Here is a 26,696-nt window from a genome sequence, read left to right as displayed (position 1 = left end):
TATTTTAATCTCTACATTTATGTATATAATTGTCTCAGTTCACGATATGCGTGTTTACACGGTTAAAATAATTATAATTTATTTTTTATCATAAAAATTTTATGAGAACGTTTCACGAATAACAAACCTGATTCAACTCATTAAAAATTGTTATTTTTTATACTAAAAACATTGAGATTCATCATATGCATGGATCGAATCGATCTGCCTCACAGATATTTTCGTGCAACCAACTTACAAAAAACCAGGGATGACAACGAGACATATCTGGAGAGGTTTGACCAAACTCGAACTCCGTCCTGTCTCACTTTGGACTCAATCCCAGTGAGTCCAATTTGGGTTATATCAACTAAAAATTATAAAATGTAATAATTATACAATATTTTTTAAAAAATAATAAATCATGAAATTTACTTTCCACTTTATATTAATAATTTTAATAACAAACAAAATTATCGCATGTTCAAATACTCATAACAAAATAAAAATTATAATAATATATTTTTCATTTTAAATACATCAATATTATTTTAATTTTTAAATATTATGCATATACATTATTCAATTAATAAAAAATATATTATCTTAAACTGGCGTATTGATTTCTTAATTTAATAATAAATTCAAATTATAAAAATAAATTCTATTTAGTAACTTTACAAATTTATAATATAATAATAAGTTCAGATTTTAAAATAAAAAAATTTAAGACAAAAACTTGTGTGATACGGTCTCACGGGTCGTACTTTGTAAGACGTGTCTCTATTTGGGTCATCCATGAAAAAATATTACTTTTTATGCTAAGAGTATAACTTTTTATTGTAAATATGAGTACGATTGACCCGTTTCACAGATAAAAATTCGTGAGATCGTATCACACTCAAATATTACGGCGACGACCAAAAAAATCCTAAAATAGTCTATTTAGGTAGCGATTTCCAAAACGGAAAGTAGGAAGTCGGACCAAAACCTTTCATTCATCGTCACCGTTTATTTCCCCACGGATTTATCTTCAACCTCCCTCTCTCTCACACACACGCACGGATATATACAATCAATACTTACGCATAAAAATTTACCCCTCCGGGACTCTCACAGCTCACTCTCTCTCTCTCTCTATCTCTATATTCGTGTTAATATCTGTCCGCTCATTGTCCATTCTCTTTGAATCAGTTCATTTTATCAGCAAACGCGTGAATTCAAGGAAGGCTCTGAAGTTTGATCCAACCCTGAATCGAAGAGAGACGGGAGAAGGTGGAAAATGAATTTAATTGTTTTACGAAAAGGGCATGTTTAGCTTTGTGTATTTCGTGATTTTTGTGTTTGCTGTTATTTATTTATGGATATACCGATCGGAGGTTTTTATCTTTACGGCTGGTTTGTATTTTCGGACGGATGAATGGTATCAGCTGTGTTTTCGGGATTTGGATTCTCTCTGTGTGTGTGTGTGTTTCTTTTTTCTTTGGTTGAGAAATTAGGGTTTTGAATCTTCTGTTTTTTTTATGTCATTTGGTGGTATCGAAGTTGATGTTTTGTACGTCTGAATTTTTTGAAGCATGGTATATTTGTCATTATCTTCAGTTCTCAGTGTATGTGTCCGATTCCTATTTGTGTGTTTGATTGTTTTTAAAACATTAGCTCCGACTTCGGATTTGCCATGGTTGGTCTTGGAGAAAGCAGTTTAACTTTTGATTTTAGTTTGGACCTTTCTTCATACAGCAGACAAACGGGAATTTATTGGCGATTGGTGGATTTAATATTCTTTTACAATTTTAATGAAATCTTTTTCTGACTATGATTGGTCCAGTGCCGTTGTTTGTTGGCAGGGGTCGTTCTTTTTTGCTGGATGCCCTTGTGGTTTAATAACTATGCCTCGGTTCTGAAGTTCAGGAATTTTATTGATTAATGCATTTCCTTAAACAACATAATTTTGAGGGACATGGATGTTATTTTAAATGTTATTCTTGGGTTGTTTGTGGCATCCGATATGTTGTGAGTCGCGACGCCAGATTTCAGAGATTATTTGCTGTCTTGATATTATATTTATCATTGAAATTGTTTTCTTGAATTAGGAATGAACAGGCGCAGTTACTACTTAGGAGAAGTTCAAGTTGCCCTGTAGTTGTTATCGTGATATAGCAATGAAGATTAATCAGATCAAATAGAGTCTGTTCTGGCGGGAATATAAAATCAATTGTGCAATGGTGATTTGAATCGTGTATTTCCAGTGCATGGTTCGATTGTGTCGGCAGTTGTCATGTAACAAGGATACACTGGAAATGAATTCATAAACAAACTTCTAGACTGGTTCTCTCGACAAGGATGACTTATATTCCATTCTCCCTTTAGTTGCCTCGAAAGAGCTGCCGATTATTTTCCTATCAGGCTATGTTAGTGTCATTTTTCATATGCCAGGTGGCTTGTTATTGTTAAGCTTAGTGATGCTTGACACATCTTGCAGCTGCTTGAAAATTTCTACTTTCAGAGGATGATTCAAATCTTCTAAAATTTTGACATATGAGAAAAATGGAAACCGAGAATTTGATCACTACTAGTCAGTCAACAATTCGTGAGCGGATGCTTGCTTCTGCTGGACCGTTACTTTGGATTACTATCAGCTATGTAGACCCTGGAAAGTGGGCTGCTGCTGTAGAGGGAGGTGCTCGATTCGGACTTGATTTGTCTTTGCTCTTGCTTCTTATTAATGCTGCTGCTATTTTGTATCAGTACCTATCTGCTTGTGTAGCAATTGCCACCGGAAAAGATCTTGCCCAGGTTGTTATTTTCCTTCAGCGCATTAGTTTTCTCGAGACGCAATAAATTCTGGTTCAGAATTACTGTACTTGAAGTTGTGCTTGGTGCAAACGTTAGATATCTCAGGTTCATTTGTTAAATCATTTATGTTGACCGATAGTCATCTTACCGAATCATTTTGGACTCTAAACATGTAAAATAGCTGATAGTCATCTTTCCTAACCAAATCATTAAGTCAAGACTAATTTTTGGTTACCTGTTTACTGAACCATGAGGAGGGTTGTTTCTCTTTTCTATTGCTTCCATCAATCTCCTTATCCTATCCATTTTGGTCTTGTATTATGTAAATGCTCAATGCACACATGTCAAACTCATAATCTTGATATTGCATAGGTTTGCAATGAGGAATATGATGATAAGACATGCATACTCTTAGGAGTTATGGCAGAGATTTCAATGATAGCTTTGGATCTCACTATGGTAATTTCATACTTTCAGAAAGTGTTTGAAGTTAAATTTTTAGTTAACTGGTTACGCATTGTCATTTCATGAATAATCTTTTCTAATAGGTCCTGGGCATTGCTTATGGCCTCAACGCCGTCTTTGGAATTGACATATTTAATTGTGTTTTTTTGACTGGCTTTGATGCTATTTTGTTTCCGTTTCTCTCCAGCCTCTTTGTAAGTTACACTTCTCCATTATGTCGCATTTCTTATTTTTTTAAAATGGATGAAATGTAATTGTTTTTCATCTTCTGTTACTAGGAGAATCCCAAGGCAAAGTTCTTATCCACATGCTTGGCAAGCTTCATCCTAGTATCTTGTATTTTTGGATTGCTCATAAGTCAACCAGAAAGTTCGTTTCCCATGGGTGGGATGCTTACAAAGCTGAATGGAGATAATGCATATGTATTGATGAGTCTCCTTGGGGCAAATATCATGCCTTACAATTTTTACCTTCATTCTTCTGCTGTAAAGGTATCTCTCTCTCTCTCTCTCTCTCTCTCTCGCTCTCTCTGTACACATGCACACTGCGCGCGCGCGCCATGTTCATTTATCATCAGTGCCTTCTGAAATTGCATGGTTATTGATTACTGATATTCTGGCATCTGACTTTCAATGATGTACTGTCAAATAAGAGGCAACAAAATGTGCTGATCTATACGTGATATTAAATTGTCATTAGTTTGGTTCTGCATTTCAGATTTGTGAATGTACATCTATCTTTGGGTAATTTCTACTGTTTACCTGTCATACTCTTTATGCATCGCTTCATTTCTCATTTTCTCTAATATATTTTATGTGATATTTGTCTTAAAAGAATATTAAACACTCCGCCCCATGTTTTTGCAGTTAACTCAAGGGAAACTTAGTCTTTCTAAAGGTACCTTGTGTCAGGACCATTTTTTTGCCATCATCTGTATCTTCAGTGGCATTTTCCTGCTGAACTATATGCTCATGAATTTGGCGGCTAACGTGTTATATAGTACTGGGCCAGTTTTGCTTACCTTACAGGATGCATTGTCTTTGCTGGATCAGGTTGGTGTTGGATGTGCAGAATATTCAATTGGTTAAGATTTAGGTGCAATTCCTTTTGTCCACCGACTGTTACTTATGATACACTAAATGATGATGCAGGTGTTTAGGAACTCAGTGACTTCAGTTGGTTTGATATGTATCATGTTTTGCTCTAGTCAACTAATAGCATTAAGATGGTATCTTGGAAGACAGGTCATTATTCAAGATATGTTTAAAACTGATATTCCTGACTGGCTTCATCGGGCTACCATCCGAATAATTGCTATAATTCCAGCCCTCTACTGTGTGTGGAATACAGGAGCCGAAGGGATATTTCAACACCTGATCTTTACACAGGTTTTAGTTGGTCTTTTACTCCCATCTTCTGCTATCCCCCTATTCCGCATTGCTTCATCAAGATCAATAATGGGTGCATACAAAATTCCTATGCTGGTGGAATTCTTCACATTAATCTCATTTGTTGGTATACTGGGGATTCAGATTGTCTTTGTCGTAGAGATTATTTTCGGCAGTAGTGACTGGGTTAGTAGTTTGAAGTGGAACATTGGAAACAGTGTGCCTATTCCTTATCTTATTCTTCTGCTTGGTGCCTTATCATCCCTCTGCTTGATGCTTTGGCTGGGTACTACACCATTGAAATCTGCAAGCTCTGCAGTAGATGCCCAGGCATTGATATGGGACATAAGAACTGCTGCGCCTGAGCCATGCACAGATGGAGACCAAACTGAAAGTCGTGCATCCCAGCATCATTTAGACAGTGCCACAGAACAGCAGGAACCTGAATTGCCATTTGATAAATTCTTTGGAGACAATCAAATCGTCATGGTTTCAAGTGCTGATCTCAAATTGCCTGAAACACTTACGGATACTTCAACTGATCTTTGTTTGAATACTGTTAAGGAGATAAAATCTGAAGTGGCAAGCCCTGGTTCAGGATTTTCTGAGGCAGCTTCAACCATCCGAGAAATGTCTGTGCCTATATCTTTGCATAATGAGGTTCTTGATAGTAAACCACTAGTTGCTAGCTCATCTAGTGCTGAGCCAGAGTTTTTGGTGGAGAAGACATCACCAAATGAGGAATATTTGCCACAGGAGAAGGGTGATGAGGTTGGCCCTTGGGAGCCAGAAGAGTCAACTAAAGATGTTCCTGATGGTAGCCAGTCTTTGGTATCTGACGGTCCAGGATCTGTCAGAAGTTGTAGTGGGAAAAGCGATGAGATAGGGAGTGGGGCTGGAAGCCTTTCAAGATTAGCAGGACTTGGTCGTGCTGCCAGACGCCATTTAACTACTACTCTTGATGAATTTTGGGGACAACTTTTTGATTTTCATGGGCAAACAACCCAGGAAGCGAAGTCTAAGAAACTGGATGTTTTACTGGGAACTGATCCAAATGTAGATATAAAATCTTCACTTACCCCTGTGAAAGTGGATAGCACGTGTAAGGATTCTACTGGATATATACCATCTGTTAGTGGAAGAGGATCTGATTCTCTGAGAACTTCTAGTTTTTACAATTCTCCAAAACAGCAGATTGCCCAGAGTGGTATTGGATCACCTCTTGGGGTTCACGAGGGTTCGTCAATGTGGTCTCCCAGCCCGCAGGTTTTAGACGCGTACGTTCGAAATTCCAACCACAAGGCTCCTGACTCTGGTGAGAGGCGCTATCATAGTGTTCATGTTCCAGCCGCATCTGATGGATACAATCTGCAGCCAGCCACTGTGCATGGCTGTGATTTAGGTTGGTATCTAGGTCGAACGGTTATTGATAAAGGTTCTGATTATCAAGTTGACCAATTGGAATCATTAAAGCAAAAGTCCACTCTGCCAATCAAATCAAATTCAAAAGAGTTGTTTGCTCGGGCATTGGGGCAGAAGCCACAGAATGGGTTGCGCACTCTCACCCCTCCTGGTTTTCACAATGTTCCTGTTTCTCAAAACAATTCGTTGAATATTGAAAGGCCATTTAAGGAGCTTTCTGCACCTGAACACGTGGATTTGGCTAACAACCCAGCCGACTTGAAGAAATTTTACAGCTTACCGGACATATCAGGGCTATATGTCCCTCACCGAGATTCTTCTGTGACTAGTAATCATGATAATATCACTGGATATGGGCATTTCATCAGCCGCCTAGCACATGAACAAACCTATCAGAGTCCTTCGTCTTGGGCTGGTGCTTCTTTAGGATTTAGTGAGCTCTCTCCTTCGAAGGTCTGCAGAGATGCGTTTTCTCTACAGTTCAGTTCTGGTTTGGGTGCTAGTTCCCTGTGGTCTAAGCAGCCCTATGAACGATTTGGTGTGGCTGATAAACCCCTGTCAAGTACACAAGAAACTACGTCGATTGTGGAGTTTGAAGCGAAGCTTCTACAGTCTTTCAGAAGCTGCATCATGAAACTTCTGAAGTTGGAAGGATTTGACTGGCTTTTCAGACAAAATGATGGGACTGACGAGGACCTTATAGATCGGGTAGCTGCCAGGGAGAGAGTATTGTGTGAAGTTGAAGCAAGGGCCATAGACAGAAAACTAGGTTCTGCTATAAAAAATGAAGATGCAGACCATACAAAATTAACGTCGGTTCCAAATTGTGGTGAGGGATGTGTATGGAGAGCTGATATTGTTATAAGCTTTGGTGTTTGGTGCATTCACAGGATTCTTGAACTTTCCCTCATGGAAAGCCGGCCTGAGCTCTGGGGTAAATACACTTATGTACTTAATCGTCTTCAGGTATACTCAGCCTTTCCTTTTCGCGATGTTTGAACCATATATTCTTCTGAATTTCCCTCATAAATACCATTATATAGGAATTAAACTACCATTTTACCTTTACATTATTGTTTTCTTCCATCTGTTTTTTGTACCAAGAATATTAAAATTGATTTCCCTGCTGCCTTCCGGCCAGGGGCAATAGGGTGGGGGTGTTCCACCCGATGTAAAATGTTTTCAAATGTCAGGTCTTTTCGAAAATTATAAATTTTGGCGCACCACCCCAAAATACATCACGACCCGTTTTCTCCACGCACCCCATGATTAAATTAATGGATCAACCCTTTGCATAAAACTACTTCTTGGCTAGTGTTCTCACATGTTGCTCATTATCTGGTTCTTTATTATATTTAACATCACGACCATGTATATACAGGGGATAATTGATCTGGCTTTTACAAAGCCTCGATCGCCACCAGTTCCTTGCTTCTGCCTCGAGATTCCTCCTGGATATGAAAGAAAGTCCAGCCCTCCTATTTCAAATGGTAGCTTACCCCCACCTGCTAAAATGGCTCGGGGCAAATTCACAACTGCAGCTATGCTTTTAGACATGATCAAAGATGTTGAAATCGCCATATCTTGTCGTAAGGGACGAACAGGCACTGCAGCGGGTGATGTAGCTTTTCCTAAAGGAAAAGAGAATCTAGCATCAGTACTGAAAAGGTATAAACGGCGTTTGTCGAATAAACCAGTTGGATCCCAGGAAACGGTGCATGGATCCCGAAAGTTGTAACACTAAATTATTAAATTGGTTTCTTGATTTTGGACTCGACAAACTCTCTTGTATTAAATACTGACTGAGTCGTTCTTGTAGTTACCATGTATTTTATTACGTATGCCTGGGATAAATTTGTACTAGATGCAACACATTAGCTAAAAGAAAGGGATAGAAAAACAGTGGAAATATGGTGGTTGCAAGAAACAGTGGAAATATGGTGGTTGCAAGCGGATTCTTGCTTTCGTAAAATTTTGCGATGTCTAACGCCATTAGTGAACAGCTGGCGATTTATTTTGATGCATATTTTCAACCACAATACAACTTATTTGGGACCCTCGATACATAGTGCCACACTGGACATGTATGATCACCATAAGCGCACTTGATCATGGTATGGAAAAGGCAACTATTATTGGCATAAAAGAGGAGAGCATCTCTCTCCCCATTCCCATATAGACCTTATATTAATCACGCAGTAGAAAGAAGGTACTGTTCGATAGACAAGCATAAATGCAGAATCAAACGTTCTTAAATTATGGAGTGGATTACTTTTAGTAATGGTAAAATGTTGGTTTATTTTTTAAAATAATATTCATGCTCAGTTAAAAGAACGGTAAATTGCTTTCTGTACTTGTGCCATGAAAAATGTTTTTGAACTACTTGGGTTATATGTCTTTTCGTAGATGAAAATCGATACAAAACATTAAAAATATGATGATATATGATATTTGAGTACTAATTGTTTCAAATACGATACTAACATATGATATTTGAATACGCAATCATGTATATCAAATATTGGTAGAAAAATGTGTTTGAACTCTTAAACCACATATTTTTTTGGATGAAAATCGTTCAAAACATTAAAAAAAATGATATTAATACGTGAGTACCAATTGTTTCAAATCTATATGTTTTTTAAGTTCCAAACATATATGATAAATATTTGTATTAATGACGAATTTGTCTTTTCGGACGAAAATTTGTACAACACTATGAAAATATGGTACTAATATATGACATTTTAGTATTAATTGTTTTACATCTCGTAAAAAATATAAGATTTTGATTATATAATTGAAACAACTTTATTAATATCAACGTTTGTTAAACATATTTGGGTACTAAAAAACTCATATATTAGTACCATATCTAAAACAGTTGGTACTCAAATAATATTTATTGGTAACATATTTTCAAGTTACTCAAAAATTATATATCAGTATCATATCTGAAACAGTTAGTACTCAAAAACTATATATTAGTACCATATTTTTTTTTTATTTTTTGCACCAATATTTATCTCAAAAAAACATGTGATCTCAAGAAGTGTATATACGTTTTGTTGTGAATCCGAGAGTGCAAACACATAATATTTCTAACAAAGACTGAACGTAAATTTAAGTTTGAATGTAAGTATTTAAAGGAAATTTCCCCTTAAAAGAAGCATGTTGTCTTTGTGGTCTTCTGGATGTCTTTTCACAACTATATTCACCATCGTCCCTTGGATTATCAGGAACACCAGTATGAGCAGTACTGTCATATAAATCTTGATGCAAGAGTTATAAAAGTGCCCATTTGTTGGTTTTATGTGATGCAATATGTGAGCCCCATTTATACAAATAATTGTGGTTTTATCAAAATCATTGGATGAAGAATTAGGGTTTCACCCATGGAGTATATTTAAATTTACAACTCCACCTCAAATATTATTAAATGGTTCATGTTGCATTCAGTAGATGTCCGAGTTGATGTAATATATGATCGTTTGATCAATACCCAAGAATTTGATTTTTTTATCAATATTTTATCGAACGAACTTATCGCGCATGACTTACCTAATGTTATTTGTCATTTTAATTGATGAACGTTATTGTATTAATCATTTGGATTTATCGGCTTTATTATTTTTGAGTTGATGAACCACTCAGAAACGTTATCCACCAAACCACAACTTTACATCTAACGGTCTAGATTTCCCCGCATCACCGTACCGTTGATGTAATAAATGTCTCCCTTGTGTGGCGTTCGTCATCACAGGACTCATTACGTGGAAATCATTATTAATCACGCACTTTTGTATGTGATGCATTTATACCATACAATATAATATATAGTATTTATATTAATAATTATATTTTCTCTTTAAATTTCTAATTATTGGCTTTAATATGTGTATATATACTATCAAATTTCTCAATGACTTTAAATTTTTTTTTTCAAAACCTTTTGCTGCAATATAATTATTAAACTTTATAAATAAATGTATATTGAAATATTATCTGATACACTTATCTTGGACTCGATCCATCATTGCAAAAATAAGAAAAGATTGTAACATGATGCATATATTTAAACAGTAGGTCTCTTGTGAGATGGTCTTACACATCTTTATCCGTAAAACATGTCAATCATGTACATATTTACAATAAGAAGTAATACGTTTGACATAAAAAGTAATACTTTTTCATGTATAACCTAAATAGAAGATTCGTCTCACAAAATTGACTCATAAAACCATCTAATAATTTTTTTTTGTGATATTCGTTGTCACTAGAAAACTAATACAAAGAGATAAAACAATCTATACAGTTCATTGATTGATATATATATATATATATATATATATATAGACGTGGGAAAACTTTTCAGAGCACTACAGAATAAATTGTGGAGAAAGTAAACCAAAGAATAATGGCATGTTCGATTTCCAATTAATTTGTCTATCTTACGTTCTTCTTCATCTTTTAATATATATCAATCGACATCCTTTGTTATGTTATCGAATATTAATATCTTCAAATAATCTTCTTCGATCATTTTAAATGAATTTATTCCTAATTTATTTATTTCTGGATGTCACAATATCAAGAACATCTGATAAATACAAACTATGCATATAAGACTCATGTAAATATAATTCCAAGATTCACGTGATACAATTCGGAAGCACAAAAATTAACGTGAGATGGTCTTACTGATCAATTTTGCGAGACAAATATTTTATTCGAGTCATTCATAAAAAAATATTACTTTTTGTTGTCAATATAAACAAGATTGACGTATTTCACGAAAAAAAACTATATGATACCGTCTATCTACTCGTTACGAAAATGATTCAATATCTACCAAACTTTTGGACAAAGAAAGGAAAAATATATGGAAGGTTTGGTGGGGCGTCTCGTTGGTTGTGGAATAGTAATATCATTTCGGCAGCTAGAAAGGAAATGCATACGCATTTAATTGAAATGGATAGATCAAATTAAAATATAGTCTTCATTAAAAAAACAACATCAACATCTTAATAACTTGTCATATTTTATAATTTTCAATGTGTTAATTTAATGTCTCTGTTATAACGTGATTACAAAATTTATTTATAATGAAATATATATTTTTTTAAAAAAATCATAGACATATAATTAAGTCGTTTAATTTTTCTTATAGACAAAAACTTGTGTGAGACGGTTTCACGTGTCGTATTTTGTGAGACGGATATCTTATTTGGGTCATCCATGAAAAAATATTAATTTTATGCTAATAGTATTACTTTTTATTGTGAATATTGTCAGGGTTGACCCGTTTCATTGATAAAGATTCGTGAAACCGTCTCACAAGAGACCTACTCTTTCTTGTAATACTTGACCCTATTCTTTTAAAACTATTGTCCCATAACTTTTACTTCAATTTGACTTATGTACAAGATGAACTACATTAGCAAACACATTCGACATCTTACAAGAGAATAAAATAGGCTTGATGGAGATTGGAGAAGCATTTCTTATTATATATATAATATATATACTTCGTAGATTAATAATAATATATTAATAATATTATAAATATCGATATATGTAAATTTTAAAAAGCATAGCATCGAAGCTTATCGCATGGTACACCATGCATTTCCCCCAAAAAGTTCTTACTTTGACGAGATGACAGTGAAAAGAGAAAATGAATGATCGAACCTAGGACAAACTTTCAATAAATGCTATTTTTTTTAATCAAAATAAGAGTAAAGACGGTATTACGAATCTTTATCTATGAGGCGGGTCAACCCTACCGATATTCATAATAAAAAGTAATACTCTTACCATAAAAATAATATTTTTTTTCATGGATGACCCAAATAAGATATCTGTATCACAAAATACGATTCGTGAGACCGTCTCAAACAACTTTTTTGCCTCAAAATAATAAATTAATGGGTTTTCTCTATTGGTTAAATATTATCATTCGTAGCGGATAATAAAAAAAAGTATAGATGCAAGAATAAAACCTAAACTTTCTATTGTGTCTCCATTTAAACATGAGTGCCATCGGTCACATACCCATTGTCAATTGGGGAGTATTGATGAAAACGGGGTTTGATTTTTATCTAAAGTACTTAAAATAAATTAAGTAAAAACGTCACGGGTTGAGTTTATATCCGTGTAACTGCGATTATACAATAAAAAATTATGATAATTGCTTCATATTTATTCTCATTTGACGAAAATGGTGAAGACCAACACAACAACAATTATTGTTAGAGAAAGTTTAAAATATGATATTTTGTAAAATAAGTTTTTAAAAAGTTAATAAAGAAAAACATTTGATGGGGTTAAACAATTAACAATATAACCCCCCAATTATTATTATAATAGAATTAATTTCCTGATTTAGATGTGAAATATCAAGAATAACCCTCAGCAATCCCGAAAGCACCAGCTACCACATCGCAAAATCATTTTATATAAAATAAACAATATCATGTTTCCATGCAAGAGCCACATCGACGAACCCACACCGTCCATACCATTCAATCAACGGCGAAGATGAAACCTCAACCAACTCTCTCGCAAAATTGACCTGTTCGCCTGCAACTTCATCCAACTCAACTCTATCTTCCTTGTGCCACAAAACCCACCTACCAAAATCAAAACAGCGTCTGCCTGCCTACATATTTAATTCAAACCAAACCAACCCCCATTCGCAGCTCTCTATTTATACCCACATATGTTCCTTATATCTTAGGACCTCCCCCGCAGAATCACTTGCACATTACATACAGTACTTGTTTCATATTCTTGTTTATAGCTAGGGAAGAACAAAAAAAGAAAGAAGTGATCTTGTATTGGTGTTCGTGGGTGTTCGTGTGTGAGAAGTTGTTGCTTGTGACCGTTTGGAGCTTTCATTTTCTGACTTTTCATGGCAGCAGCGATGGAGAATGGGCACCAGTACTCAAACGGTAAGTTGTCATCGGATCTTTGCTTGAAGAAGGACCCTTTGAACTGGGGGGTGGCGGCGGAGGAGATGAAGGGGAGCCATCTGAACGAGGTGAAGAGGATGGTGGATGAGTTTAGGAAGCCGTTGGTGAAGTTAGGAGGAGAGACGCTGACAATATCGCAGGTTGCCGCGATCGCGGCCAGGGATAATGCGGTGGCGGTGGAGCTGGCGGAGACGGCGAGGGCTGGAGTGAAGGCGAGCAGTGATTGGGTAATGGAGAGTATGAACAAAGGGACTGATAGCTATGGCGTCACCACTGGTTTCGGTGCCACGTCGCATCGGAGAACTAAGCAGGGCGGAGCTCTTCAGACGGAGCTCATTAGGTACAATAAATTCTTCGAACTTCGATTTTTATTTATTATATAAATTTTTACTCTAATATTCTTGACAAGATACAGTTTGATGATTGTCATGTTTTCATTCAAGATTACTTTACAATGGTAAAAATGTAAATAATTATTTAAGGTATATTTTAATCATCAAAGGAATATGATTGAAAAAATATTTAATTATATTATAATAGTTAAGTTTAATAATGAAATGAACAGTGTGGATAAATGAATTATGAAACTTACAACAAAATTTAGAATAAGTTATAATTTGTAAAATTGTACAAGTGGAATGAGTTCTCTAATCTTGTTCGTATCATTCCGACTGTCAACTATATCCCCTGACAGCTGAAGAATCTGACTTGTTTCAGGTTCCTGAATGCGGGAATTTTCGGGAATGGGACGGAAACTTGTCACACTCTGTCGCGGACTGCAACGAGAGCAGCCATGCTAGTTAGAATCAACACCCTTCTCCAAGGGTATTCAGGCATTCGGTTCGAAATCTTGGAAGCCATCACCAAATTCCTCAACCAAAATATCACCCCATGTCTCCCTCTCCGTGGCACGATCACAGCCTCCGGCGACCTTGTCCCCTTATCCTACATTGCCGGGCTATTAACCGGTCGCCCCAACTCTAGGGCGGTCGGCCCTAAAGGCGAATCCCTTAATGCCGAGGAAGCGTTTAAACTCGCTGGTGTCAATGGAGGGTTTTTCGAGTTGCAGCCTAAAGAAGGGCTTGCACTTGTCAACGGCACAGCTGTTGGTTCTGGTTTGGCCTCGATCGTCCTTTTTGAGGCCAACGTTCTATCTGTGTTGTCTGAGGTTATGTCTGCTGTTTTCGCTGAAGTTATGAATGGGAAACCCGAGTTTACGGATCATTTGACGCATAAGTTGAAGCACCATCCCGGGCAGATTGAGGCTGCTGCGATAATGGAACATATTCTTGACGGCAGTGCATATGTGAAGGCTGCTGAAAAACTACATGAAACAGATCCATTACAGAAGCCGAAGCAAGATAGATACGCACTTCGAACATCGCCGCAATGGCTTGGCCCTCAGATTGAAGTAATCCGAACCGCCACAAAAATGATAGAAAGAGAAATAAACTCTGTGAATGATAACCCCTTGATCGACGTTTCCAGGAACAAGGCCTTACATGGTGGGAATTTCCAGGGAACACCTATTGGAACTTCTATGGATAATTCAAGGTTGGCTATTGCATCAATTGGAAAGCTTATGTTTGCTCAATTCTCTGAGCTTGTGAATGATTTCTACAACAATGGGTTGCCGTCAAATCTCTCTGGTGGTAGGAACCCGAGCTTGGATTATGGTTTCAAGGGAGCCGAAATCGCCATGGCTGCGTACTGTTCCGAGCTCCAATTCTTGGCGAATCCTGTCACAAATCACGTCCAAAGCGCCGAGCAACACAATCAAGATGTGAATTCTCTGGGGTTGATTTCTTCAAGAAAGACAGCTGAGGCTGTAGATATCTTGAAACTCATGTCATCCACCTATCTGATCGCCTTATGCCAAGCTATCGATTTGAGACACTTGGAGGAGAATCTGAGAGTTGCTGTCAAGAACACTGTCAGCCAAGTAGCTAAGAGAACTCTGACAATGGGTGCCAATGGGGAGCTTCATCCATCAAGATTCTGCGAGAAGGACTTGCTTCGGGTGGTGGACCGTGAATACGTATTTTCATACATCGACGACCCCTGCAGCGCGACCTACCCATTGATGCAAAAACTGAGACAAGTTCTTGTGGAGCATGCCTTGAAGAATGGGGAAACTGAGAAGACCGTTAGCACGTCTATCTTCCAAAAGATCGAATCATTCGAGGATGAACTAAAATCCGTCTTACCTAAAGAAGTCGAGAGTGCAAGAGTCGCTCTGGAAAATGGGAATCCCGGGATTTCTAACAAGATCAAGGAATGCAGATCATACCCGTTGTATCAGTTCATCAGAGAGGGACTCGGTGCCAAATTCTTGACCGGCGAAAACGTTACCTCTCCGGGGGAGGAATGTGACAAAGTATTCACTGCATTGAGCAAAGGATCGATTGTTGATCCGTTGTTGAAATGCCTGGAGGGCTGGAATGGTGCACCTCTTCCTATCTGCTAGTGTAATCTCGTAGTCAGAAACAAGTTGGTGTTATTCTGAATTTTTTTAAAGAAATAAAGCATGAGTATGTAATGTTTGTTCTTTTTGCTTCAACATGGTTTCTTTGTAAGGTTGTAAAAAGTTGCAGATATTGTAGGTTTTTTTTTTAAAAAATATAAAAAAAATATTAAAAAAAATAAAAAATGACACCGGATTCTGACCAATGCGCACAACTCTTACATCTCTTACATTTATACTGTCATTTTCATATATTACATATTTAAATATTGTCTACATTCATCTTTGTACATATTTATTTATAGTATCTATTGTTGAAAATTAATATTAAAAATATGTGTATTGAATATTTGAATGTTGAATATTTGAGTTGTAAAAATTAGAAATTTTTGTGTGATGATGAAGATAATGATGTAATTTATTTTTTGGATTATTACCAAAAAAATTCTATAAGTAAGCTCATTATTTGTGAAGAAATTCACAACTGAGTTGAGAGAAAAATATTATAAAGTGTGTAGTTTGATAATTTTGAGAGTTTGATAATTTTATTTTTTTAACATAAATTTTTACTTTTTCATAACATCTATAAAATAAAACAAATTTTTACCAAGAAGAAATCATGCCACCGAGACAATTGATAAACATATAAATTTGCATAACAAAACATAAATAAAATACAAAAGAACTCTTGTGTTGAATTTTTCATCACTAAATCTATGGTGTTAACTTGGGTCGATATTTTTATCATTGAGTGTAGTTTTTCATATTTGGATAAAAATTCATTTTGGGTTGAGTTTTCATCGTTAGCTTTAGTTTTTATTATTGAGTCTAGTTACGTCACTGTGAAATTTTTCTTTTTCCTGTGGAGTTTATATCTTAAGTTGAGTTTTGGTCTGAGTTTTTCATTTTGAGGGGATTTTGCATATTTATTGAGTTTTAACTATGAGCAAAATTATATTTCCAGTATGAATCATTTTTATCGAATTAGAACATCAATCACTCCCTATTTTCCTAATTTTTCGAATAGAAAAGAAAGAGTTTGTATTATAAATATAATTTTTTCCTTGCCAATGTAAGAACCAGTAGTCATTATCCTCCGATGTACATTGTATAAATCTCCTTACTAACAAAATAGTCTACAAATCACGTTAACCATGTAAACCTTAATGGGAAAACTCGATACAACATATTCACTCGAGAAGATGTGATAACTCTACACCATTAAAGACATCCATTGGGAGAATGTTATGAATAATTCCTTTTATAATATATTCGACCGTGAATAATAACGACAACAGGTAAGGTTGGGTGGGGTGTGGGGATGGTTCAACACGATTTTAAAATGATTGGAACACAGAATAAACGGCAACTATGCTACAACACTACTAAAAGCGCTTTCATTCTTTACAATTCATATGATACATATGATGTCTACGATTCATTTCTTTCCGAACTTCAGCAAACAGAAGAAAGCTATAAACCTACATCCTATACCACTAACTACCAATAAAACAAGACAATAACTCCAATGGTGAACACTATATCCCAGTTCATTTAACGTGTCGCAACGTGTTATCAACCATACTCCAGAGTATCTGAGAAAACACGAAGCAAATATCATGCAAACTCAGTACCTGGGAACTGTAAAAACACTCAGAATTCAGGTACTAACATGTAAAGTTTCTGACCTTTGAGCATTGGCTATGAGAAACGCTTCCAAAGCCCATGTCGGGTAACAATACGGTCCTAATATCTTTCCAAATTTATCGTCCTTTCCTTGATTCGAGATGAGGGTAAAAACGACAGGAAGCAGCACACACCACTGTATCACAAGAAAAAGAGGCTTAATCATATTTACATGAATACACCTAGCGAATAATGAGTTTGTGGATGATATGTCTATACATATCTATGATGGCGTACCAGTTGTGCTGGACCTGGTTGAAGGAAGATGGCAAATATGTAGGCTATGCCTGTCACACAGTACACTAGGCAGAGCAAAACCACATAATTATCCACGAATGTTGATCTTGGATTGTTGAAGAAAAAGAACATGGAAAGAAAAACCAGAGGCTTGATAAGGGTGCTGAAATGATCTACTGTATCCTTGGAGAGGAAATATGCTAGACTGCTCATGCCACTTTCGCTTTCTCTCCGGTAGTGTAATTTGTCCAATGAAAATGACCGTAAAGCTGAAATCTTGCAAAGGAGTGCTGCAAATACCATATTATTTTCAGGCACGAGTACTAAAGAATAAAGAAATTATAAAAATTAAGGAAAATGGATGTGTGACAAGGTGCTGGTAAAAAAGTTACTCACAGACAGCAATGATTGTATACATATAACCATGATAACCAAATGTGTCGCCCTTCACTTTAGAAAGTGTTCCTAAGCATGCTCCAGCTAGCAAAAGGATCATATAATCTGCTGCTTGTAGTTTGGCTTCTCGTAGTCGTTGCTTGCTATTTCTGAAAAAGATTACAGCATATAAATGCTGACATAATCACTAAACAGCACAGGGGTAAAAATAATGTAACCCTTGAAGACAATAATTGCAAAATTTGAAGACCATTAACTCTCTATCGCAATATGAGTCCGAAACCCCATGGACGACACCGAAAAAGACTCGTATTATGTACCTTCCAACATAATATCTATACTGCCGCATCACGCCAGGTGTAATTCTATTGGATAAATCTTGACTTCGAAAAAAGAGGAGTTGCTGATGTTCTTGATTGTCCTGCCATGAACCTCCAGTAAAAGCAGGTTCTAGAGCATCACTAGAGCTATTACTAGCAGCGGCAGATGAATTTCCAATTTGATCGCAATGCAGAAGCATGTCTGGAGGCACTGGATATCCATTGTGAAGCATCCATCGAACTGGTAGCTGTTGAACAGTCACCCCTGAACTTGGTTTCACTAAACCTTCGAGAATGTCAATGTAGTGATCTGGTGGATTGACCCGATCTGGTACGGTAATTCCAAAGCTAGAGAAGTATTCTTCAACTTTCTTTACTGGTCCATGGTACACAGTAAGGCCACCTTTCGCCAAAAGGATCAAATCATCAAACATCTTGTACAAAGAATAGCTGAAATACCGGAAGACACAAACTTGTAAATACTGGAATTCTAGAAAGGAAGGGACATAGATTCATAAAAGTAGGTGATCGTTTTAGGACCTACCTTGGCTGGTGAACAACCATGCAAATGCTTACTCCTTCAAGAGCCTCACGTCGAAGAGCTCTAAGAAGTAAGTTGGAAGATGAACTGTCTAATCCAGATGTAGGCTCATCCAAGATTAGTAATGAAGGTTCCAAGACCAATTCGAGCCCAACATTTACTCGTTTCCTCTGGCCTCCAGAGATACCTCGCTTCTCTACTGTCCCAACAAGTGAATCTCTGACTGCCTGTAGTCCAAGGGACTCAATAACTCTTTCAACAACAAGAACCTTATCGGGCTTCGGCATGTCTTCAGAAAGCCTTTATAGAGTCGGAGGAAAACACAGAGTAGACAACAAAATAAAGACATGAGACGTCCAAAACAAGGTGAATTAATTGAAAAGAAAGTTGGAGTTTACTGCAACACCATGAAACAGAAACTTGTTTTCCCATGTCAACTTAGCACTAGAAATTTTCGAGTTAACAGGAAAAGAAATTGCAAACTTTAGTCTTGAAATGTACGTACTCTATAATTAAAAATAAAGAAATATAGTTTGCATAACTGATGAAAGGACATGTCACAATAGATTACAGCATCTATCCAAGATTATCTTCTATAATTTGATGTTATGAACTGATTAGAACAACTGCACGACAGAATCCATTGGCAGTCTCTGTCTAAACAATCACAATGAAACACAATCAAACATGTAAAAGTTAAATGCATCACGACTCCCTAACTTAATTTATGAACCAAAAGCAGTTGGAAGGTTTGTAGATGTTGAGACGAGCTGTATTTTCATTTCTTGTGTGGCAAATTTAGTCTATCTGCTAGCCTGAAGTTTTTAGTTTTCCTTCTTCGGTTAGGCTATTTTGTGTATAATTACATGGCAATTTTGTTTTTATAAAAGAACGAGTCAAATAGAACGGAAAAACTTTGCTCCAAAAAGTTTCTGCTCGTCTCTCATTCCTTCATGGTAGCAGAAAATTGATCGTAGGATTTTTATTTTCTGGATTTATATATTAAACCAAACCTCGGCTCCCCCAGAAAAAGTAAAACACATCAAACGATGGTCAGCAGCATGGCGAGAACTCTGCTGTCCTTGAGGATTTATCTACTAGAATGAAGCAGATTTTGACACAAAGTCAGGCCCATAACCCAGCCACAACCTATGATACTGATGTTGCAAAATTTTGAATCAAACTAGATGGAAAATATTATGCTTTATGGTCCCACACTGTCAAGATACATATCTCAGGCAGAGACAAGTTTTGAAATATAAATCTCCCACCAACCTAAACAGATTGATCTGAACTTTCAGAAAATGGAGAATAGAGAAGGCTATGGTGAAGGGATGACCAATTGATGATGAATACATTCATCATCCGTAATTTTATTCATTTCCTACTTCCAAACAGGTATGGTCTGTGTGACTTATTATGACGGAACTGACATATTTCAGATCTACAGTTTAAAGAGAAGTGTGGAGCAAATGAAACAAGCTGGGGCTTATTTCAAGGTTTGTGGAGGAAGATTGATTTTCGCCACCCTAACCCAATAAAATGTACAAATTATGCGCGAAAATAAAATGCCCTTCTCTAAGATGGGAGTTTATTTTTCTTGACGGATTGGATATCAGACTTAACTAGATTAGGAGTAGTATGCCCCAAATAAACCATTCCCTACTGTGGAATAGGATTGTGGTCATGTTCAACGAGAAGTTATGAGACATATCGTGATTTTATTGACATAGAAGGTACAGCCGTTGCTATTATGGCTTCAAAATGTTTCAAACCATGTACTAAGAGATCATCTTCACTCAAAATTAAAAATCCTGGTTCTCTTCGTTAAATGGTGGAGAGTTTTGTGTTATTCTGAAGAACCAACAGAGGGAGTAAAATTCTCTCATAGCGGAAACCCAAAGCATACTTGTGAGACTTGCTTCAAGCTACATGGCTATCAAGAATGGTGGAATAATCTCAAAGCATGAAAACAAGGGAAGGTGATGGCAAACACCGAACACCAATTACCCCTTCTTCAACTCCTTCAACAAGTTGGGCATAGAGTGTTGATATGAACTGAATTTAAGTCCTTGTATGGTAAATATTATCTTTTGTATAATTCGCCGTAAAGTTATCCTGTCTTTTGGGTTGATGTTTCTAGTTTTTATGTATAATTACAGGGTATTTTTTGTGTAAGAAAACAAGTGAAATGGTATAAAAAAGATTGCTCCAAACACTCTTGGCCAACTATATGTTCCTTAAGTAACTTTTTATTATCTTTAGGGTTGTCATATGCCAGAATGGATATAATTTTTAAGTTTACTTTATGCTGAAATGATAAGCCAAGGATGAAATATATGAGAGATTTCATATGCCTTAAAAGTTACCAATTCACCAGTTTAGTATATATTTCTCACGTGATTCTTATCATGAAATGGGGTGACTATAGTTGCTACAGGAACACGATGAGTAAACAAGTTAAGATACCTGCATCGAGCACTGAACCGAAGGTTCTCCTCTACTGTCAAGTTTCCATGTACAATATCATCCTGGGGAACAAAACCTATGATCTTCTTGTAACACTGAATAGGATCAGGCTTTCCATTTATGAGAATTGAACCAGATATGGTGCATCCCTTTATCTTTCCTGCCACGGCAGAAAGAAATGTTGTTTTCCCTGCTCCTGATGGACCCATGACAGCAGATATTCGTCCAGCCAGTATTTTCCCTGTCACACTCCTCATCAGATGCTTGAATTTGTGATTCAGAGTTATAGTAAGATCCATGAAAGCAACCTCAATTGTAGGCCTAGTCTTAATGTCTGTATCAGTGGCCATTGAGATTACTCCTGAAAAGGTCATGTTCTGATTTTTCTGTTCCATAGCTTTTTCTTTCTCGAGTTGACCATATGCATACTTAAATATTTGACTCTTAGTATGTAACTGTTTTGCCTTGGGAACATGCTTCTTGATATTCTTGTCTCCAATCTCCATATGAAAACCCCCATGACCATCTGGATCATTTTCAAGAGACTGAAGCATTTTGGTTAGGCTGCCTGTATCCTTCTGTGCTTTTGGAGCACCAGAGGAAGGTGCACTAGCAGTACCTGGAAATTTCGGTGGAAGTTGTGTATCATTTGCACTTGATTGATTCAAATTCTTCGATTGATCCCCTTGTGTTTTTCGTGAAAAGGTACGCGACAGCTGTTGCTGCAAGCCCGTAGCTCGCTTCTTGGTAATATCTTTTGCAACCTTCCACCTCTGTCTTGCTTGCGCAGTCTCCCGGGCACTTCTCGCTGCTCGTTCTCTGGACTTGGCCAATCTTGCATATCGAGTTGTGAGGACTTGATCAGAGCAATTATAAAAAACAATCAGTATCAAGCTTAAAGCTCCCTGCACAACAAATAAAATCAGATTATGTCAATTAGTTGTCTTCTAGTCTATGATCTCTATGCTTTTGAGGGAATTCATGATCCACTGTCCCCCATTTGCAGCTACTTCTAATTTCTATTGGTCAAAAGAAAATTTTCTGGCAAGAAGGCGTTGAAGCCACTGCACGTCAATCAGATTACAAGATGTGCATGTATGAAAGAACTTTGTGTCCTTGTAGCACGAGATGATTACATGTTTGGAAGAACTTACAATTAGCATGAATCCATAAGCATGCATATTTTGATTGTCTGAATTTGGATTGCAAGTACTCAACTTGAAGCAAGCTGCAAGTGTTAAGCATAAGAAAATGAGCAATCACAGTATACGTCACATATGACTATGTGTACCTAATTCAACACGGCTTAATAATATCAAAATTCAAACCTCGTTTATATATAACCACTGCCATCTAATTATATTTGCCATGAAAGTTGAATCAATTTTTTTTTTCAAAAAGAGCCATTTACTTTTGGCTATTGACATTTATTCCTTTTCATAAAAGGTGTAATGACAATATCATATATACAATCATCAGATGTCATAGGTGCTCCAGGAAGCAGCAACTAAGAAAATCTTAAATGGTATCAACAATTTTCCTAGATAATGAATGAGCATAAAGCTCATCATATGTGCAACTTTTGGTTAATTAAATATACATTTCAAAGTATGTTTTGGAATGTTGACGAGAGTTTTCCCGCCATACAGAAACCTTATTCCAAATCGCTGAAAAGAATGAGACTAACTTAGGGACATAGAATATGGAACAAGTAATGCATTAGTACGTTTATGCTAAAATTTAATATGTTTTCGTAGAATACCTCTTTGGTCAATTGAGCCCTGCCTGCAATAATGTCTGGATGTGGACAAACATTGATCATTAGTATATAAACAGGCAAAAGAAACTCCAAATAAATGTGTGGTGACCAATTATGTATTATTTGAATGCTCGTTCGTGAAATGTTAAGTGGTGTAAGCTAGCTTTGTGGTGAGATACACACCCCTTGGTGCAGGTAATCTTTTTGGTGGTTGTTGGACAATAAGAGCCAGCTGAACAAAATAACTCCTCACTACTGGATACACTGGCCCATCTATCTGCTCCACCACACGAATGATTTGTCTTACCAGGAGGTAATTGATAAGCATACCTGAAATTTTCTTTACGAACATGCATATCAACATATCATATAAACGACAACAATTCTACGTCACACAGAAATTGATGTCCAGCAGGACAAAAAGACTTACGGATCGCATATGCCAGAGGTTGTATTAAGCTTTGAACGTGGGCAAAATGAGCCTAAAGGACAGGCTAAAATAGAGTTGCAAAACAGGAGATATGAGTTAGATCTTTCAATTCTTCATGAACAAACAAGCGTGCATTTATGCTGAATTTTGTGCAATAGTTTCTGATGTTTATGAAAGTCCTAAATCCTTTTTCTTGTAATCATAGTTGAACATGCAGCTTCCAAGGTAATTTTTTTCCAACCTTTAAATATTCCCAATTACTGACCGGCAGCAAAACAATGCATAGCTTATGGCACAAGAATGATTTTTTTTGATGCACTTACGGATCATGCAAGTGAGGCCTCGAGGGCAGAAGAAACCTTCACAACAAGGTTGGCTATCACGAGTCCGATCAGGGATGTCCTTCGAGTTTTTCAGGTCAACTGTAACATTTGAAGCAACTCCACAAGCCCAACCAGGCTCACAACCAGGGACCCAAGAAGTCAAATTACAGTTTCTGTTTGGTTTTAAGAATTGAGCATTGGCTGATTTCGTGTCCATAAAACTAGTGAAATAGAACTTCATTTCCGCTGCTGTACAGATCCTTTTCGTAACATCTGTTAAATTAAGTAATGACTGTCTGCAATCAGGTCATAAAAAGCACTGAAGCAAAGCAAACTCTAAATGAAGCAGATTTCGATAGGGAAATAAATTAAAATCTGAATTTGTCAACTTTTGTGATTATATATGTCAATACCTTTCGTCTGTTTGACACAATTATTCAAAAAATCCAGATTGCTGGAAAAATTGAATGCTTCATTCATATCAGTGTCCCTGGGAAGAAGCAACTCTTATATATAGGAAACTAATTGGAATAATATGACCTAAAAGAATAGGAAACTCACACATCCTTAATGCAATATCCCAAGCTGTTGGTGATTTCCTTGTTGAATATCTTTGTAAGATTCGAAATTTGGCTGTAGATAAAAGATGTAACCAGTGGGATCGCTGTAGGATTACCAGTATTCGAGTAGTCGTCCCCATCCACACACCAAACAGGCCATGAGAAACCCAGAACAAGAAACAAAATCAACAGCACCAGTGATTGGATACAAGAGGAATTAATCCTCACTCCTCTCATTTTAACAACAAAAATTTATCCAAATCTCATACATAAGGAAAATCATCCAAGAACGTCACAAAAACAAATGCTTTACCAATAGTGTTTGTTCAAATGCTTGAAGCTAACTCAAAGATTCACAAGAATCTTTATCACTAATCCGATCAACGCTCTTTTACATAATCTGTTTGGGAAACAAACAAGAATCATGGAGGTTGATCACAGGGCTTGGATGACGAAAATATGAGGGGGATGATTCTTGAGCCAAAAAGACGAAAGCTTTTCTGGTGAAGGTGTTTAGAGGTGAGATGTGAGAATGGTATCCATTGTTGGGGAGAAGCTCCATTGTTTTTGGTTGAAGAATTGGCGGGGAGAAATTGATGGCGCAATGCATGGACTCAAAAAATGTAACTCGATCCTTTTTTACTTCATTTCTCTCGTCACAGTACATGCATGTACATATCATTTACCAAAAAAAGAAAAAATTTAAATAAAATCTCCCAAGCCACATGCCAAAAATATTTAGAGGATTACAATAAACAAGATTCGAATTCGGATTCGGGTTCGGGTTCGGGTTCGGGTTCGAAGATGGACGTGGAACATATGCGGGACATTAATTCAGTCCAATTGAGAGAGTTTTGCACATCCATTTGTTTGACTTTAAACAATGCTCCATTTTGTTGTATGTCATTCTATGTTATAAACACGATCCACATTTAGTGATTTGGGAATATCATCTTCAAATCTTGACGATGAGTTTTTATTTCTAGATGCAAAGTTTGAAATGTAATGTGGGGACCCGGGCTCTAACTCAATTCTTTTCGGGATTAATCGGATCTTTATTCAAAAATCTGGGTCAAAATTTTGCTTTTTAACATTAATTCAAATGTATATAAATAAGCACAAGATAGTTCTTTATTTTATTTCAATAAACATAATTACATGTCTTGTTCTAATACATTCATACAAACCAGTGTTTAATACAAACTATAACCACAAGTAGTACAAGTCTAGTAAGAAACAACTAGTAATCTTCGGCGCCCGAAGTCACCACGCTATCTCGAACTCATCTCTGTCGTGACCCAGATCCTGCCCCACCTGTTGTTATGCACACATACAGACATAACAACAGCCGGAAACTCCGGTGAGAACAAATCCCAGTATAAAACATGTATGCATGCTAATACATAATCATAATTCATGCATGAAGGCAATAACAAGGGGTTCCATAGTCTATGAAACCAATCTATATGAGCATGCAATTCAAATCAAATCATGTCTTGACTCGACTCGACTCTACTCTAGGGATCCCGGTGTGAATAAGACGTCACTGTCTGTTACCTACCCTCCCAATCGGGGTAACTGTACGTCTTATTCCTAGACTTCGGCCCTGTCTGTATCGAATGTCTACAATCGGAGTGAATCTGATCCGAAGCGTCGATACCACCGAACGTCTAGTTTGGCAAGTCTGCCAATGACTCTCCTATCTCAAATGCTTGAATATAAATCTATAAACAAGGCATCATCATATCAAAGGATTAGAATATAAGTCCATAAACAAATCAAAACCATATCAAAAGATAGACAACAATTCTAGTATGTGATTTGGTTGGGAAACTCAAATTGAATCTCATTTGAGTTGTGTCTTCCCCAAACAAAACATGAATTATACATTTCGTCGAATAATCTGTCGTAGTCGAAGTCTCGCTATCAAAGTTGCCAATAGAATCTGAAATGGCATGATCAAAGTGCATTCTATCAATACATATAGGACTCAATATTTAATCTGAATACAATTCGACGGCATAACGGCGGATTCTCGATATACCGATCAACTCATAAATCAACACAATATAATCAATATCAACAATTCACCATTCTCTTCATAATACACATTAACTCTGAAATCTGAACATGTTAAATCATACATATGCTGGAATTCATAACAATTACATACGGTACCATTTCTTCGATCCGGTTGCGAATAACCGTTGCTTATAATCATAAGAACATATATCTACAAGCATATCCAAGTTTCCCCAACATCAATATCTCAAATCATGCAGGAAATGAATGAAACTTACATCCTCTTGTAGCCTTTGAAGTGAGGAACAAGAATTTAAGCTTGGATTAACTTTTGGATAAGTAAATCTCACACAATCAAATAGTAAAGATGGAAGAAAGCTTGGAACCCTTTTCTTCTTCGTTTCTCAGCTGATGGAAGTGTTAAAAATGAAGACTCAGCACAATTATATATATATATATATATAT

The 26,696-nt window shown here is 36.5% G+C and overlaps 3 protein-coding genes across 3 annotated transcripts; 2 read left to right on the top strand and 1 right to left on the bottom strand.

Moving 5' to 3' along the window:
• Positions 1 to 1,032: 1,032 nt before the first annotated feature.
• Positions 1,033 to 7,891, top strand: LOC142540182 (ethylene-insensitive protein 2.2-like). The gene is made up of 8 exons (XM_075646153.1): positions 1,033 to 1,254; positions 2,073 to 2,775; positions 3,148 to 3,234; positions 3,324 to 3,434; positions 3,519 to 3,731; positions 4,107 to 4,292; positions 4,392 to 7,016; positions 7,432 to 7,891. Exons 2-8 carry the CDS (start codon positions 2,518 to 2,520, stop codon positions 7,786 to 7,788), a joined length of 3,837 nt encoding a protein of 1,278 aa, XP_075502268.1. The 5' UTR covers positions 1,033 to 1,254; positions 2,073 to 2,517; the 3' UTR covers positions 7,789 to 7,891.
• Positions 7,892 to 12,741: 4,850 nt separating this feature from the next.
• On the top strand, positions 12,742 to 15,563 carry LOC142540181 (phenylalanine ammonia-lyase-like). Its single transcript, XM_075646152.1, has 2 exons — positions 12,742 to 13,364; positions 13,742 to 15,563. Exons 1-2 carry the CDS (start codon positions 12,964 to 12,966, stop codon positions 15,489 to 15,491), a joined length of 2,151 nt encoding a protein of 716 aa, XP_075502267.1. The 5' UTR covers positions 12,742 to 12,963; the 3' UTR covers positions 15,492 to 15,563.
• A 1,302-nt stretch (positions 15,564 to 16,865) lies between these two features.
• Positions 16,866 to 24,835, bottom strand: LOC142540180 (putative white-brown complex homolog protein 30). Its single transcript, XM_075646151.1, has 14 exons — positions 24,211 to 24,835; positions 24,063 to 24,139; positions 23,650 to 23,922; positions 23,327 to 23,390; positions 23,080 to 23,226; positions 22,900 to 22,934; positions 22,292 to 22,365; positions 21,138 to 22,042; positions 18,672 to 18,968; positions 18,128 to 18,577; positions 17,808 to 17,956; positions 17,412 to 17,701; positions 17,177 to 17,310; positions 16,866 to 17,083 (listed from the first exon to the last, which is right to left on the bottom strand). The coding sequence occupies exons 1-14, from the start codon at positions 24,444 to 24,446 to the stop codon at positions 16,927 to 16,929; spliced, it is 3,288 nt and encodes a 1,095-aa protein (XP_075502266.1). The 5' UTR covers positions 24,447 to 24,835; the 3' UTR covers positions 16,866 to 16,926.
• Positions 24,836 to 26,696: the final 1,861 nt, after the last annotated feature.

The sequence above is a fragment of the Primulina tabacum genome, chromosome 3 (assembly GCF_025594145.1).
Source record: "Primulina tabacum isolate GXHZ01 chromosome 3, ASM2559414v2, whole genome shotgun sequence".
In the NCBI taxonomy this organism is placed as follows: Eukaryota; Viridiplantae; Streptophyta; class Magnoliopsida; order Lamiales; family Gesneriaceae; genus Primulina; species Primulina tabacum.
Note: the sequence above shows the minus strand (reverse complement) of the source record. Positions and strands in the feature narration are given on the sequence as shown.